Source organism: Neurospora crassa, linkage group IV (assembly GCF_000182925.2).
Source record: "Neurospora crassa OR74A linkage group IV, whole genome shotgun sequence".
Classification (NCBI taxonomy): Eukaryota; Fungi; Ascomycota; class Sordariomycetes; order Sordariales; family Sordariaceae; genus Neurospora; species Neurospora crassa.
The window spans coordinates 5,237,423-5,255,557 of NC_026504.1; the positions used below are offsets into that span (position 1 = coordinate 5,237,423).

The 18,135-nt window shown below is 34.7% G+C and overlaps 2 protein-coding genes across 2 annotated transcripts; both read right to left on the minus strand.

Annotated features, from left to right (window-relative positions):
* Window positions 1-12,666: 12,666 nt before the first annotated feature.
* Window positions 12,667-13,530, minus strand: NCU09939 (hypothetical protein; the record flags this gene model as incomplete). The annotated part of the gene is made up of 1 exon (XM_952840.2): window positions 12,667-13,530. One exon carries the CDS (start codon window positions 13,528-13,530, stop codon window positions 12,775-12,777), a length of 756 nt encoding a protein of 251 aa, XP_957933.1. The 3' UTR covers window positions 12,667-12,774.
* A 1,855-nt stretch (window positions 13,531-15,385) lies between these two features.
* gh76-5 (glycosylhydrolase family 76-5) lies at window positions 15,386-17,593 on the minus strand. Its single transcript, XM_952838.3, has 2 exons — window positions 17,112-17,593; window positions 15,386-17,049 (listed from the first exon to the last, which is right to left on the minus strand). Exons 1-2 carry the CDS (start codon window positions 17,200-17,202, stop codon window positions 15,878-15,880), a joined length of 1,263 nt encoding a protein of 420 aa, XP_957931.2. The 5' UTR covers window positions 17,203-17,593; the 3' UTR covers window positions 15,386-15,877.
* Window positions 17,594-18,135: the final 542 nt, after the last annotated feature.

An 18,135-nucleotide genomic window follows, 5' to 3' on the forward strand; every position in this document is an offset into this window, starting at 1 on the left:
ATAATTATAATATTGGATTTTTTTAATATATTCCTTAAATTTTAAGGTACTTACTTTTAGAATAGTAGTAGGATTGGGTAACTTTTAATTATATAGAATTAATTAATAAAGTAGCTATTAAGGGTTTAGGGGTATTCTATTAGCGTTTAACAAATTATAACGACTTTATATTCGGTAGGAGACCTCCGGTATACTTTTTAAGTAACATTTAATCCATTAGCTATATAATAGTACTTTAATAGATTAATATCTATTACGTTTATAGAGGTATTCGAATTACTATTTTGTTATTACTATTTACTATGGGCGTTATTAGGCAATAAAGAAAATTTTGGTTCGAATTAGCATTTTCTCTTTAGTACCTAAATATTTTTTTCCTAATAATCGAAGATAATTTTATATTTAGGGAATATCCTATAAATTATTATTTAGGATTATATTAGAAGTCTTAACTTTCCTTCTTCAGCAATTAAAACTATTAATTTATTAAGAATAAAATTGTTATAATCTTCTTTATTACTAATAACTATAATTATTTGTAAGGTAAATATAGGATTTCGAGGCCGATAAATAGCTAGTTTGCCTTTTTGAATATTATTAATTATTTTTTAATATTAGTTTTACTAGTAGTTACTACTATACTAGTAGTAATAGACTTAGCGGGAATTTCTATAACTCTAATTACCTCCCTTACTACCTTTTCTTCTGCTTTTACCTCTTATAGAGGAACTACCTATATAGCCCTTCCTATTATTAGTGGCGTTATTCTAATTAGTTATTAATAAGAAGTTAATTTGAATTTCCTCCTTCTATTTCTTTACTAGCTTTTTATTAAATTGGGACTATAGGATTCTTATTTAGCTAAATTCTTCAATTATCTTTTTAATATCTGATTTCTTAATTAAATAGGATATAGTAGGTATTAAAATAGTAGTTTAAGCCGCTAAAGGAGTTTTCTTGCGAGAAGGCTAATTAGAATTACTATCTAATTTAATTAAATTACTTTTCTTATTAATAACCGCTAATATTTTTTTTTAATTTAAGCCCCGCCAAGGTTGTCGTTTAATAAATTATCCTCCTTATTACTAGGGCTAGTATTATCTTTGAAATCGAAATATTCGTAGATAATTTTAATTATATTAATATAGAATTGTAACTAGGTTATTTGGTAGACTTTTTCTTTTAGGCCTATAGTCGTTATAATTATTCTTTTAATTTTCTTTGTAAGCTTCTTATAGAAGTTGCGTATAGCTATAAATTAAATAAAATCCTTCTCTTTCTTTAGTTACTTTATTAAAAGTATTAAATATTTAAGTATAGCCTTAATAATCTTTTCTCTATTATAAAGAATTAATTTACTATAGAAGATTTTTAATATAGTAGTTTTATTATCCGTTTAATTAGGGTCTAACGTTAAAAATTCTTATTTAAAATAATAATAGAATTCTTTCTACGTTTAGGTACCCTTAGTAGTAGCATCCTTCGCTATTTCTCTATAAATCTTTCGGGCGTTTAGGGTATACTACGAATACTAGGTATTTAATTTAACCTTATTAGAAAAGTAATAATTTTAAACCCTATTATTGAATTCCTTTAAGTATATAATAATATTCTTCCTTTTAAATTTGATTTTAAGCGTATAGTCTTTTATAAAGGAAGTTGCAAGAGTTTTGCCTATTAATATTTGCGCTAGGTATATATTAAATAGACCTTTAAGCGGGTTATTACTTGAAAGGTTATTATTTAATAGGTTATTACCTAATATTTACTATACTTTATATTTAAATTCTTACAATTAATTAAATTACTTAGGTATTATAATATTTAATTTTAATAGTTTTAAAGAAAGATATTTATAATAATTAGAAGGGGTAGAAGTAGGGGTAAGGGGACAGGGATTTTAGTAGGTCGAAGGATATTATTTAAATTTAAAACTTTAGGAATAATTAATCTTTAATTTAATATAATAAAGTCCTAAAGGCGATTGGATAGGTTATAAAAGAGTAATACGAGAAGGCGGAGGTTGGGTTTAAAAATTAAGTAAAAAGGTAAATAAGGTATATAAATATAAAGTACGAATAGGGTTAAGTGGATATACTAGTAGGTTTTCTATAGTAGGCCAGTTATATTCGCTATTATAATAGTAGCTAGGGATTTAATAGTAATTATCCCTACTATCACAGGGTTAGCCTGTGTGCCTTATACCTAGTGCTAGCGTATAGCAGTTTCTAAGACTGCCGTACACTGTTATTACCGTCGGTAAGCTGACTATTACCGGTAGCTAATTAGTTAGAACGCTACCTACCGCGGGTTTATTAAATCCGCCGGCGGTTACCTTTATAAGGCTAGCCTTCTAAGCACTCAGCTACACTTCTCTTCCTTTCTCCTTCGTACAATTACGTATAGTTATATTTACTATCTACCCTTTGCTTATAATAATTAATTGTACCTTTTAATTATTATATTTATAGTATAAAAACTTTTCTTTTAATACGCAATTAATTTCCAACATTAGTACGTACGTACAAGAATCGCCTCGTCGACGAATCGCCAAATTTAGTACCCTAAAGCTCCGACCGATAATTATAATTATAATAGTTATAATCCTAGTCCTATTCCCTTTATTTAATAAATAAGGGTAGGTATTCTTTATTTAAAGGATAAGAAACTATTTCGTATAACTACTTATCTTTCTTATATCGAATAATAAGAGTAGTAATTACGCATCCTTCTTACCCGTTAATAATACTAACAATTTTATTAATTTCGGTGCCCTTCTTAGAAGTACGTTATTTAATTTAAACGACATTTACGAAATATTTAACAAAGTTGTTAGTACTACTAATATCGCTATTTATTAAATAATATTCATTAAATTCTTTCCTTCGATAATAGTCAACGACCTTCTTATTAGTATTAATAATAACGAGGAAAAGAAAGCTATTCTCTATACCTATTTCAACACAATTAATAATATTACTTAAAACCCCGCCTTCCGCTCAATTATTACTCCGTTCGATCGCCTTTACTATAACAACCTTATTTAATATAAAGATATTACTATTAACTTCGAATATAGTAAGGACGAATTGTAAACCGTTTGTACGGTAGTTACTAAAGCTTAAGATAATTTTAATCAGAAGAATTTCGATTATTTTAATTTAATAACCGAATTTAATACTCTTTAAAAGAAGTTCGATAATTTTACTATAGACTATACTATATTTAAGTCCTACAATACTAATATTAAGTCCTTATATAATAACTTTATTAAAATATCCGGTACTAGCGCTAGTAAGATATTGTTTTTAAGGTAGATTGTAGAGAATCCGCCGATTTTTACTAATAAGGAGAATATTAATACCATTTGCAAGTACGAAATTTTTAAGGTATAGTATTTCTGTATCTAATTCTAGTAGAAGTATAACCCCCTCTTATATATTAATAAGAATATTAAAATTATTTATATTGCTATACTATTAGATCTTAAAATTTTATCCGGTATTTAAAATAATTTAAATATTATTTAAAATAGAGGAGATACAAATTCTTAACGTTAAAAGATAAATATTGAATTTATAAAATACCTAGTTACCCGTTTCTAGAATATTAATTTAAAAATGGACGTTAGCTGTCGCTTCGAGGAGTTCTTTATAAAAAATATATTTTTTACAGAATTTAAATTGGAATTTACCAACCTAATAAACCTCTATAGCCTCAATAACTCTATAACGGTTTACTACCTACATAATAAAATTAATAAGCGCTTTTATAACGCCTTTGCGTACTATAACCTTCCTAAAACTAATAACTTTAAAAAATAATTTACAATTTACCGTACTATCGCTGGTAATTTAAAAGATGCCGATTACTATTATAAAATAAATACCCGGATTTTTAATAATGGTGCCCTTACCGGTAGAGGCTCCGGCAATACTAATACTAATATAGATGGTACTAATTCGTATAATATTAATAATATCCCTATTAATTAGGGTGGTAATAAAATAGACTTCGACGCCATCGACTTTGCTATCTTTATTTATAAGGACGTTCTTAATTAATATACCTGCGAAGGTAAATACTATTATTATAGTAGTAATAGCTATATCGTCTATAATTACTTTACTTTAGTTAATTATAATTCCTAGGGCCCTTAGTACAATAAAGGTAAGAAGAATAAGGGTAGGGGAAGAAGTAAGGGCCGTTGCAATAAAGAAAAAGTCCGCGCTGCTGAAATTACGCCCACTATCGCCGCTACTACCTTAATTACAATTACTACCGCCGCCGTAGCCGGTAATAAGTATTATAATGAGCCGGAAAACGCTTAGCCTCTATGCCTAATTGCGTATAGAAGCCTTTCCTATCGTTGTTGTAGAAACGAGTTTTAAATTCTATAGAATTAGAGGGTTTAGAAGAAGTTAAAATATAATTATTAAATAGTTCTACTTCCCTAAATTCAATACTCTTATTTTCTTACATTATAACTAAATTATACAAAAATTATTATATTACCCTTATCGATTTTGGCTATTCCGTATTCGCCTTTATTAATTATTCTTTTATAGTTAAATATAACTTTCCCTATTTTCGCCTCCGCTAAGCAAAGAAGCTCGTCCTTACTAATAGGGTAATTAAAAGTATTATTTCTAAAGGGGTAATAGTTAAATTCCGGATTGGGTACTATAGTAAGATAATTACCTTTTTAGTTTATAATATTTTAAAGAACTATTCGGTAATTTTAGGATTCCTTTAAATATAATACTATAAACTTAAAATTAATTACGATTGGTATAGAATATATTTTACTAACCCTATTTATCGAAATTATTATTTACTTATTAACTTTCTTAGGGATTAATTAATAGCGCCGAAAGTTCTTACTAACCTAATTTCGATTGTAGCTATTTATAGTAAGAATATTCTATTTTACTAATTAATTCCGAAGTACGAAGCCGCTTTTCCCGTCCGAAGGATACTAACTATTAACCCTATTCGAATAAAATTAATACTACTACCGCTACTATAAATACTAATAATAAACCTAGGGAACAGAGTTATTTGCCCTACTTAAGTAGAATCGCTACTACTACTACCGCTGCTATCTCCTACAGTAAGGAATAATAAAAGGACTTCGTTTACTTTTTAGGATAATTACTAATTTATTTCGCCCCTTATTAAAGCGCTAATAACTAATAAAGTTGGATTTAAAATTAGTATTATAAGTACGGCGGCCCTTCTTATTAAAACTAAGAATTTAATATATTATAACCCCTATATTTATCTAAATAATTAGTACGTTTCCGTAAGTATAAAGCACCTCCGCGCCAATTACTACCGTAACTTTAATAGGACTTCTTCTATCGAACTAAGTAATATTAAAAAACTCAACGCAATTATTTTTAATTTCGTCTACGAATTCTAACGCCTATAGCCGTATATTACGAACTATACCAAATTCAAGAGGTTAACTACTGCGGTTAAAATCCGGAATATAGATTTAACTAAGGAAATAATTGTAAATATTATAGTTAATAATAATTAACAGTATAAAGAAAATCTCCCTCCCCTCCTCTACCCTTTTATTAATAATTTAATTAATATTTATTTATTTAAAGAATTTCAGGAAATAATAGTTTTAACTAAGGTAATTTATTTAATTAATAACTTTAATTAAAATACGCTATTTTATAAGGAGACGATTTAGTAGGTATATTTAGCCAAAATCTCCGATAAAAATACAAAAAAGTTCCTTAATAAAACCAATCGCCTAATTAAAATAAGAAACGAGATTATCGCCTTCTTAAAGAAGTTAGAGGGTTGCTAGTATATTAATAAAGTAGTAGCGTTCCTCCCCTCCTTAGCCGAAGAAATCCCGCTTTACTATTTATATAACTATAAAATTAAATTATAATTAGGGGTAACTCCTCCTAATATACAGCTATATTGTATATCCCTAATAAAGGTTAGTATTATTAAAAAGTAGATTAATAATAACCTAAGAAAGAACTTTATCCGTCTATTTCAATCTATAGCCGCGTCTCCTATTTTTTTAATTAAAAAGCCCGGTAGCGGCGTCCGTATTTGTATCGACTACTATAGTATTAATAATATAATACTAAAATTATATTACCCTTTACCGTTAATTAAGGAAACCCTTAACGTAATTTATTATACGAAGATTTTTACTAAACTTAATATAATTATTATATTTAATATAATTCGTATAAAGGAGGGATATAAATAATTTACTACTTTTATTATTCGGTTTAGCTTCTATAAATCTATTATTTACCTATTCGGCCTCTAAAGCGCCCTAAGGACTTTCTAGAACTATATTAATAATATTCTATATAATATCCTTAATATATATATAATAGCGTACCTTAATAATGTCCTAGTTTATTTGAATAACGAAGAAGACTACGAGGATTATATTAAGGAGGTCCTCCAATAAATAATCTAAATAGGATTTCAAATCAATATCGATAAATACGAATTCTATATTACAAGGACGAAATACCTAAATCTAATTATTATACTAGGAGGACTTAAAATAAATCCTAATAAAGTTTCTATTATTGTAATTTAGGAAGCTCTAAAGACTAAGAGAGTATTGTAGTATTTCTTAAGCTTTACTAATTTCTACCGACGATTTATTAAATACTTTTTAATTATTATTAATCCGCTATATAAATTAATAAAGAAGTCGATTAATTAGTAATAGACTAATTAATATTAAAAATCTTTTAAAACCCTTAAGAAAGCCTTTAATAATAGCCCGGTACTTCGAATTTACAATTAATCTAAATAGACCGTCGTCGAAACGGATACCTCGAATTAAGTTTATAATAGTATTCTATTCTAATATAATAAGAAGGGAGTTTTATATTTAATTGCTTACTTTAACTAGCAATACTCTTCGGCCGAATATAATTATAATATTTATAATAAGGAGTTATTCGCTATTATTAAAGCCCTCGAAAAATAGTATTCTAAGTTGGAAAGTGCTTAAGAACTGTTTAAAGTCCTTACCGACTACAAAAGTTTAAAGACCTTTATAATTAATAAGTAATTTACCCCCTATTATATATATTAATTTTAATTCTTCTTCTATTTTAATTTTATAATTAAATACTACCTTAAATTTTTATAAGTACGTCCTAACGTATTAAGTAGGAAGCTAAAAAACTTATTTAAGGATAATACTAATAAAAGGCTATTAATTAAGAATAAAATTTTATTTAACTATAATATTTTTGTTAATAGAATATTTATTTTAGAGGATAGAAATAAAGAGGTTAATATTAATACTAAATATATTTATAATTTAGAGGTATTAAACGAGAAATTAATAAATAATTTAATAGTAGAGGGTTATAAAAAATTGATAATATTTTAGGATATTATTATATATTTAACGGACTTTAACTATTAAATATAATTTAAAGAGGTTAAAGATTATATAAAACGGGTCCCCTTCGCTGAATATTATATAATTTAAAGACGGGCGTACTTCTGTAGTACTGTCTTCGTCGACCCTACTAATATAAAATTTTATTTCTTGTTCCTTTAATGTATTTATAATTCGCTGGCCGCCGGCTACTTAGGTTATAAAAAGATTTATTTGTTATTATTATAGTCCTTCTTTTAATTAGGAATATATATTATAATCCGGTCGTACTATAAAATTTATTTAGTATATATTAAATCTAAATTATTATAATACACCCCTTATAGTTTCTTAAAACCGTTAATAGTACTTTTCGTACTATAGAAGGATATTTCAATCGATTATATTACCCTACTTATACCCTATTTATACTACGAATAAGATTTTAAATATATTACTATTATTATCGATCGGCTAATAAAAATACAATATTATATCCCTACTGTAAGTTTAACGGTAGAGGAATTAATAAAACGTTTTATAGAGAAAATTTATAGTATTTACAATCTATTAAATTCTATTATTTCTAATTATAATATTTAATTTATTTTATAATTTTAGAAAGCTTTATTATTATAATTAGAGGTTGCCTTTAAACCCTCTTTAATTTTCTATTCTACTATTAATAGCTAGATTGAGCGTATTAATACTAAAATAGAAAAATATTTTCGCCTTTATATTAATTAGGTATAGGACGATTAAATAAATTAGCTACTAATTGTAGAATTCGCTAGGAATAATTTAATTTCTAAAATTACTAGTATCTTTCCTTTCTTTACTAATTATAATTTCTACCCCTGTATAGATATCGAATTAGTAAAACTATACCCGTTAAAGATATTAGTAGTATAATAAATTAAATATTTTAAAATTAACGAACTAACTAATTGATTTAAATAAATTTTAAACTTTGTTATAAGTCAAACCTAGTAAATATAATAGTACTATAAAAATAATATGAATATCTAATAAACCGACGCACCGAAATATAAGAAGGGAGATAGGGTCCTACTTAATACTAAGAACCTCGATACTGGCCGCCCTTAGGTTAAATTTATACCCTTCTTCGAAGGACCGTTCGAAATTGTTAAAGCGGATAGCTATTAAATTACGCTTAAACTCCCAATTAATATAAAGTATAACTTAATATTCTATATCAATAAAATTAAATTGTAGAATAAGTAAGGTTTTCCGGGGCAAATAGATATAAGAGAATAGGATGTTCGTACTAACTACGGCCGAATTATAAGGAGGACCGATAATAAGGAGGATTTAATAGAATATAAATTTAAGAGGATTAATAAATACTAGAAGAATAATAAAGGCTATTAGGAATACTTTATTATTTAGGTACTTCTATATATACTATTATAGTAACTACGCACCAACGTATCTATAGCCCCTAATACTATATAGGCCTTCTATAACGGATACCCGGAGGTGCTATACCCGCTGGTTTGGGTAGCGGCGGAGAAAAAACGGAAGGAGAAGGAGGTAGAGCGGGAGGTTTTAGCTCTGTAGCGGAGGTTATAATAATAATTACTAGTAGTAATAAGGATTTTTCAAAAACGGACTGCTTATTTAATAAGGATTTCTATTATTTTATATAATATTAGTTAATTATATAACTTCTTTTAATTTAAGGAAGTATTATAGGGTTAGCCTATATACTTTATATTTAGTACTAATATACAGTAGCTTCTAAAATTATTGTATACTATTATTACTACCGGCAAACCGATTATTACCGGTAGCTAATTGGTTAGAACGCTGCCTGCCGCGGGTTTGTTAGATCCGCTGGCGGTTGCCTTCATAAGGCTAGCCTTCTAGGCACTCGGCTATACTTCTCTTCCTTTCTCCTTCGTACAATTACACATAGTCACATCTACCATCTACCCTTTGCCCGTAATACCTACTTAGGTTTAATAAAAGGTTTTTAAAAAAAATTAATAATAAGTATTTTAATAGGATTAGCGAAGGGGTTAGAGATTAATTAAGTTGTAGAAAAGGGAAAAAGGTAAATTCTAATATAGAGGTAGAAGAAGGAAGAGTAGGATTTGGAAGGGATAATAAGAATAGTTTTAGTATTAATATAGGAGGTTAATTTAATACTTCTTAATTGGGGTACGAAACTAGGATTATAAAGATATTCCTATTATTTTGGATCCTATTAGTATTATTTATTCTACTTATATATTATTTAATCTACCTCTTATTTTCTTTTCCTTTCGGATTTAAAGGTTTTTAATTTCCTTTTAATTACTTTCCTACTAATTAGGTATTACTATACCCTCTTTAATTAGAAATCGCTATTCGGTTTTCCTTTCTTTTTATTTTTTTAATATTCTTTTCCTCTTTCTTTTTTTAAGTAAAAGAAACTTCTTCGGTTCTTATTTTCTATCTTTTCTTCCTTTCTACCTTTATTATTAGTATTTGAAAGCGGTAGTTTCTATTTGTATTAATAATATTATTATTAAAACCCTTCTAATAAGGACCTATAATAATTAATTACCTCCTTTTAATTCTTAAAACGCAATAATAGTAATAATTACAATCCTTAGAGTCTATTAATAATTATTACTAGTATATTACGCGAAGGAAGAGTTCGGAGGTAATAATTAGTACCCTTCCTTTTAGGGACTAATTATAAATTTTCGAAGAAAAAGGGTTTAAGTATTGTCTAATCTTTTTATATTTAGGTAGGGGTTATATATTACGGACTTAGGGATATTGGTCCCTAAAGGCCTAAAGTTAATATTTACTTTAGTTTATTGATAGATTCTTTCGTTATTTATTGTTTTTAAATAGTTTTTTAATTAAACTACTATTTAAATAGCCTATTAATTATTTATTTTTATTATTATTTAGGTACTATTAGTCGGATATTTATTTATTTATTGGGTTATATAGTTAAACTACTATTATTTAGTAATTTATTTATTATTTATATTTATTTATATTTAATTATTATTATTCGGATATTCGTTCGTATATTTTTTTTGTTAATTATTTATTCTATTATTTGTATTCCAATATTATATTTGAATAATAGTTAGATAACTACTAATTAGTTATATTATTAGCAATCTTAATATAATTACTAATATAGTTGTATATTGGATATTATCGAAAGCTCCGGACTATAGCGAGTATCCAGTACTAAGGATCTTTATGTTTTTTTGAAATAAGGCTATTTAAACTTTCTCTATAATAATTAATTAGGCCTTACTAGTAATTATTAGGTAAATTTTAATGAAGGTAGGAAATTATAAAATTCCTATATTCGTTTTAACTAATTTAGTATAGGGTTTAACACCTATCTCATCCTTATTATTAATTTAAAATAGCGAGAAAACTATAATAATAATACTAATACTACTATAGTTAGTATAAGGACTATAGTTTTCGGATGTTTAATTAGGCAGAGTAAGGTAGTAAGTAATTTCTAAACCTTTTTCGGATAGTTGAGATAGGAGGTATTAAGCTAAATATAATTTACTAACGTTACGCATCTTATTATATAATTTAATATTCAATTTTCTTTAGAAAATAAGGATAGCTATTGGATTTTTTAATATCCTCTTCCTAGAGGTAGATAAAGAAATAAGTAAATATTCCTTCGAGAAGAATAAAGGATTAATTAATATAATAGGTAAATAGAGGTAAATAATTAAAAATCACTAAAAGAAAACCATTCTTTTTTTCTTTTAAGAATTTAAAACTAAAAAATTAATCATCTAATATAGTAAAAAATAAATAAATATCGTGATGATCTGCTATCTTGCCCTCCGAGGTTTTATGTCTTGTCCTTCCTTTTTTATCTTTTTTCCTTTTATTATCCCTGTTTTTCTACCTCTTCTAGTCCATTATCTTATTAGGTTAGCCCTTTATTCTTTGTCTTTTATCTATACTAACTATTCAAATCTATTCAATCTAGAAAGTGCGTCTTCTGATCCAGTATCCTTACTGAAAATTCGAAAAAAAATCACTGCAGAAAATCAACGCATATGTTCTTGTATACCACCCCAAATCACCAGTGTACTACTAGTTTCATTTGGTTGATTTTTCTTCTTTTAGGCGGCTTATAGGGCAAAGGCGTCGCACGAATACACTAAAATCCCTAGAGCTTACAGGGCATTACAGAGTGCAGACTGTAAGTAGAGGTAGGTATACGGCATGCTACGGCGCTTTGGGGCTGGTCTGCATTTTGGTGATTTTGTACGGCAATGCTAAATTTGTACGGTTTTCTGGCCACATATAACCCTAACCCGAATAAGGGGGTTGTAGATTGTATTTCTGTACGGCAATTAACCAAATGATCGCTCTTTTGTACGGTTATCGTACAGAAATGGCCGTATGGGGCGGTTTATACTGCAACCGTACCAGAACAAACGCAGCCTTAGATCATTTGCAGTGTTTCACCACTCATTCCGAGCCCTTGTTTCTCCCAGCGTAACTTTAACTTCCATGTTCTCTATTTTCTTGCAACTTTTACCCGTGCCCCGGACCCCGGCCCCCCCCAACCCCCGGCCGTCCTGAGAGTAGTCGCTCCTGAGTTACTGGGGTTCTGCGACATACCAACGCCTCGCACAATACTGCCTTCACTCAACAATGTCACTAATCACGAGGACAGTTACATTATCCTAGACTCAACTTGCGATATCGCCCGTTCTGTGTCTGGAACTACTCGTAACTGATCTTCTCAGTTGCAGTCATGGTAGAAGTCACAGCACGACAGTGCAAGAATTTTTTTTGTTTTTGTTTATCTATGGCCTCAAGCTCATCTTATCTAGAAATATCAACTAAATATGTAACGGAAACATGGGTGGGTATGAATATCTGTCTGAAGAGGGCGGACATTGGTAGGTGGGTTACAGACTCTCCTGACACAGTAAACGGATGCAAAGCATCGCCGTAACAAGTTTCGCCAGAGAAGAATCAGTGAGCCTTGCTGGACAAAATTGTAAAGAGAGTGGTCAAAAACACTGGGAGACACACGATTGTACGAGCAAGTCGGGAAAAAAGAAAAAAGAAGGGGGCATGAAATCTCTCAATGGCTGCTCAACTATCCTGTGGCTGTCTGTGAGAAATGTCCACTCGCAATCTTCATCTGGACATCGATGGTTGCAATTTGCGAATGATTCATGTGAAATCGCGATACATTGTGATAGCCAAGTAATCAAGACATTGTACGGATCTTTTGTCTATCCAGCTTTTTGATGTGAATGATCGCCCCTAGACCGTTGGTTTTTTTTTTGTCTAGATACTGCGAAGCCTAGAGGATTCCCTGGCAGAAAAGCCTCCCATACAATTACCCCTTCTCAATTGTTGCCTTCCGTGTTCCGAGCCGTCATGATGTCGGCGACATGCAGGATGGTGGGCATCAATGAGTCAATGTCAAGTCCGGCAAACATCTCAGAAACTGGAACCGGATCAAGGTTTGCAAACTCTGCAAGATCCTCCTCTTCCCGACGTTGGATTTCCTCTTCCAGTTCCTGAGCAGTAGTTGTGCGATTGTTTTCCGATTGGATCAAGTGTATGTTTCTGCGATCGCAGGTGAGCACGAAGGGTCCAAAGATGTGGTACCATTCATCCAGGCCTTCTTCGTTGAAGCAATCTATGTGAGCCTCTATCAAGTTCTCAAAAAAGTTGAATGAACGGACATCGCAGTAGTGGAACTTTCGACTCCTGTATTTGAGACGCTTGACAGGCTGCGCAGCCCAACGGTAGTTGTAAAGGTTATCCCGTCCATAGTCGATCGTGTCAATGTCAAAGTTCAGCCAGACATAACGCCTCTCGCCGCCCTCCGGGACAACTTCAACCTCAGAAAGGCCCTTTTGATACAGTCCGAGATTGCGCGACTCGCGGCAAGTTTGTAGAGTTGCTGGCACGGGCGTGGTCGAGACCAGCCGCGCGTACGCTTGCTGACTGGAAGGAGCCGTCTCTAGATTCTTGTTCGTTTCAAGGTAGTATCTTTTCGCGTGGACGTCGACTGTCCGAGGCTCGACCGTCAGTTCCCAAATGCAAGCACGCAGCTCCCAGGGGAGAAAAGGGAAGAGGTGGAAAGTTGTAGCCATGGTATCGGTCGTAATGCGTCTTCTCCGGTTCGAGAACGATTCTTAGATTACTGGCAAAATAATCGGTGTCAGTACCTACATGATAACTAATGTGAAAAGATCAAAAGTAGCAAAGGGCTAGGGTATGAGTTGCTGGGTGAGTGGAGGTTGATAATACCTGCCTGTATGTAAAGCGAGCCGCATGCAGGAACCTATATGTACTGCAGGTGATTTCTTGTACGTGCCGCCGTCGTGTTACTCAACGAGTACGTATCAGCGACAAGACAGGCGGAAGTAAAGCGTGGTGTGGTGTTGGGGTGATCAAAGGGCGAATGTGCTGAGGGGCTTGTCGTTTTGGTGCGGACTGAGACCGAGGCGAGTGAGCGCCGGTCGTATATGGCTTGCTTGAATGATCACGGCTTTTTTGCTGAGATGTGCTGAAGCAATAGAGGATATTTTCAGTTGGGTGGAGATGCGCCAGAGCGCGACGTTGTTACTTCAAAAGGTTGAGCTTAAAGCCATGTGTGTCCGTAATTTGGTTGTTGAAAAGTGTAAGGAGGGGGAGCGGAAGCCTAAAATACTGGAAGAATGTGCCGGTGAATGGGAAGCCCGAGGCACGGATTTCCAATAGAAGATTCCAGGTGCGTGATGTGTTGAAGGTCAGATGATCAATGTTAAAAATGAAGTGAAGGTCTGGAAAGCGGTTGCTGAACCACAATTCCATTCACCAATTGTACGCAATGAGGGTTGCCTGAAGGCGGTCAACATCCAGAACCTGGCACAAAGACTGCAACAACGTGAAGTGAAGTGAAGTGAAGTGAAGTGAAGTGAAACGGAAAGAGCATCTGTGAAGGGCAACACGCTAGAAAGGCCCCGTCGTCGTTGCCGTTTGATAGCCATGTGGGGTGGGGTGTCTTGACGTGATGGGAATGAGTCCTGGTCCCGGTCCCGGCGTAGTGAGGTTTTCCCGTTTGTTATGACCGGCTGCTCACATTGAAATCACAGCACAACAGTACAACCACAGGATGGTTTCTGTGCGTTCCTCACCTCCAGTCAGTTTTAGTACTATCCAGCCCTGGTTTGTTGGTTAGATCGGTGTAAAAAAAAAAAAAAAAAAAAAAAAAAAAAAAAAAAAAAAAAAAAAAAAAATTAAAAAAAAAATAATTTAAAAAAAGAAAAGGCTAGAGAACGCCAGACTTGGGAAATCGACCAAAATCCTCGCGGATAGATGCTGTAAAATAATTTTTATTTTACTTTTTTGGACGGAATAAAAAATAAGAAAAGAAAAGAAAAGAAAAAAGATCGACCTTGCCGCCCTCAACAGAAGTGCTGAGGTATCCTCATTCGAGAAAGGCAGGAAATGCCATTCCGATTCAGTTCTCAACCTGTCTATTTTGCGCTGAATCTTTCGGTTCTGCAGCGAAGACATATGATGCCATTTTATCCGGCTAGCTTCAGACAAGACATCATAAAGGCTACTATAGCAGGTCCCAGCCGGAGGAGTCCAGCAGTGAGAATAGCTCCGACAACGAAAACGGCGGACATCCACGATCTGTCTCGGCGTGGAGGGATGCCTTGATAACATATTCTAAAGAGAACGGAGAGGTGCTTCTGTAGCATTTGAGAGACCTGGTCATTATCGAAACTCTACGAACGGGAATGAGTTTTTCTTTTTCCAAGGCCCATGATCCTCTAGATTGACCTTACTGTGTATTCTACCCATGCTTTGTACCTTCAGAAGAACCACACGAACAAACAAAGCAGCCCTGTATTGTACAATGTGGATTTCCTTGTTGGTTAGTATTTTTAGGTTTACACAACTAGACGTTGTCGTGGCTAATTCATGAGTTTCTTTCCATCAGTAGAACATACAACTGTCATCGTTAATATTTGTGATCTCGATATTCATATGTTATACCGCATCTTCTTAATGCAGTTCCGATCTGTTGCCCCTCGAGCACCTGTAGAGAGAGTGTGGCTAGATTATTTCCATTTCAAAACAAGTGTCTTGCAATGCGTAAATCATCATTGATTTTGTCTCGTTCCGGCGAAATCACCATGCCTATCCCAAATATCTTATCTATACAGAAGAATCGAAGAAAGAAAAGGACACAAACTGAAGATGCTTAGCGCGATGGCCATGATGACGTTAATGACGTTGCAAAACAATTCAGCAATCTGACCGACATCACCACTTCCAAGGTTAAGATGTGGCAGCTCATAGACCCAAAACACAGGCCAGCCCATATATCCATAACAGCCATTGGTAGTTAACCTCATTCACCCCTGACGCCACGCTTTCCAAAGACCCAGAACTTGTCTTTGGACTCTCATTTCCAGCCGGAGGAGTCTCATCACTCGACGTCTGTTACGACGATGATGAAAAAGTCCTCACAGTCTTGATATCATCCCCCATCAGAGGCGGGTTCGCCTGATCAATCAAGATTCCCTGAATCGTCTCCAACGCGCTCATCTGCTCTCCCAACCCGGCATCTCCATAGAACCCATCGACATACCACTTCGTTCCGCACATGGTTCCCTGAGAACCACCCTGGCACCCCTGGGCAGCAGCCTTGGCGGAGGTGTGCAGCAAACGATCGACTGTAGGCTTGATAGAGGGGACCATAATCTTGGAGGCGTAGACGAACCGGGAGAAGTACCCCTTGAAGGAGCGCATGTCCGTGTTGCAAATGTCAATGTGCTCGCAGGCGTGCTCGTACATGACGTCGGTGGAGTTCTTGACGTCGCCGAAGGGGGTGAAGTAGTTTTGCGAGCTCTCGAGGAGTCTCTTGGTGCGGTCGGTCCACTTATCCTGGTCGGCACCGGTGCTGATGTTGGCCATGACTGCGGCGCCGTAGGTGTAAATGCCCTGGCTGTAGGAGAAGGAGGGCGTATGGGCGGCGCTGACGTCGGAGCAGTTCTTGGCGGAGCTGGCACCGTCGAGGACCTGGTAGTATTCGTTAATTATACCAGTTCCCTGGGTCCAGTCCCACACCTTGTTTGCCCACTCGACGTAAGTCTGGTTGCCAGTAATGCGAGCTAGACGTGCCGAGAGCTGGAAAAACCCGCCGTTGCTGACCGCGTTCTTGTAATCAAGGCCGTTAGGGTTCGAGGCAAAGATTTGCCACCGCAGGCCACCGTTGCAGGTCGAAGTATCCCATCGCGAGGCAAGTGATTTCCAGATATTTTCACCAAGTTCGAGGTATCCCGGGATGTCAGATCGGGGCTGAGGGAAGTTACGCTCGGCAGCAGCGAGAACGGTGAAACCCCAAAAGGCCTGGTCATCGTTTCCTTCTTGGCCCGCATGAGCTGGGGACATGAAGTCGAAGTCGGGGCCGGCTTGGGCGACAATAGCAGTTGCAATTTTCTTGTCGTAGGTGTGGTCGCCGGTGTAGTGGGAGTAGTCGAGCATGCTGCCCATCATGGCACCACATTGCCACCAGTAGTAGGGGGCATCAAGATCAACAAACTGGTCGTCCGTGCCCTTGTAGAAAGACATGGTGTTTTGGGCAATGGTTTTGGCGACGCTTTGGACCGAAGCTGGGATTATTTGTGTTAGTGCCAGGTGACGGGGTACAACCTGACCAGGTATGTCGACTTACTAGTGCTGCTGATATCCAGGGATTTGGGGATGCCGGCCGAGATCAGGGAGATGGCCGCTGCCGCGGGCTTTACTGACTTGACGAACCTCATTGCGATGGTTTGGTGTATATCGTTAAATTCTTCAAAATCTTGTTCGTTTGTTGTTCTTCCCCCTATGTCGTATATTTTCCAGTCCCGCACTTAATCGTCCAGCGAGTGTTGAGTGTGATCAGGTCGTAAATGAAGGTAGGCAAATGTGAGCTTCAGGTTACTCAGTGGCGTTTATATGGACTGTCGATTCTCGAAAAGGAAAGCAGATGAAGCACAGTCAAGGCTTCGAGTTGAAGAAGAGAAGGACAGAAGATGAAGGATCGTATTGGAAATGGTCAACACTATTGTTGGCTTCAAGGCGTATCGCAAGCAACAGCACGATGATGAAGAAAGGAAAGGAAGACGAAATAGAACACAGACAATGGCACCAACAGGAAAATGAACAGAACGGACGGGCATGTTGGGCTGGGCCACCGTCAGCTTTATTGACCAGACACCACCACAATACCTCTAGGAGCCTCATGGTGGTGGAGCCCCACCCCAGGATCCGAGCAAAGGATGAAAGGGGCAGGCTGAGCTCCAGCCCATGCAGGCGACTGACTTTAGCCTCAAGGATGTTCCAAGGGTGCCACGGTGATCCGGACCCCACCCGGTATGCAGGAAGGAGGGGGATCGGGGCACGGGGATGGGAGATATGGTAACCCCAATGGTCAATGGGGATCAATGCCCGGGGAAAGGACAAGATGAACACTGTAGAGACTGGGCTTGCATGATGTGAATTGTGAACACCTCGTGGAAGGACGTAGGAGATGAGAAACGGGGACTGACGGGTGTTCTCCCGTCCTCTCCATCTCGCCCTCATGCGTGGTGCTCAGGTCTGTCCTGGTGCTATGTGTTCTGGACCACTGAGTCCGTCGCGATAATCGACAAACACAAACACATCGATGCCTTCCGTTGATGGAAACAAGACGGCCGGGGAGGGCCAATCGAGGA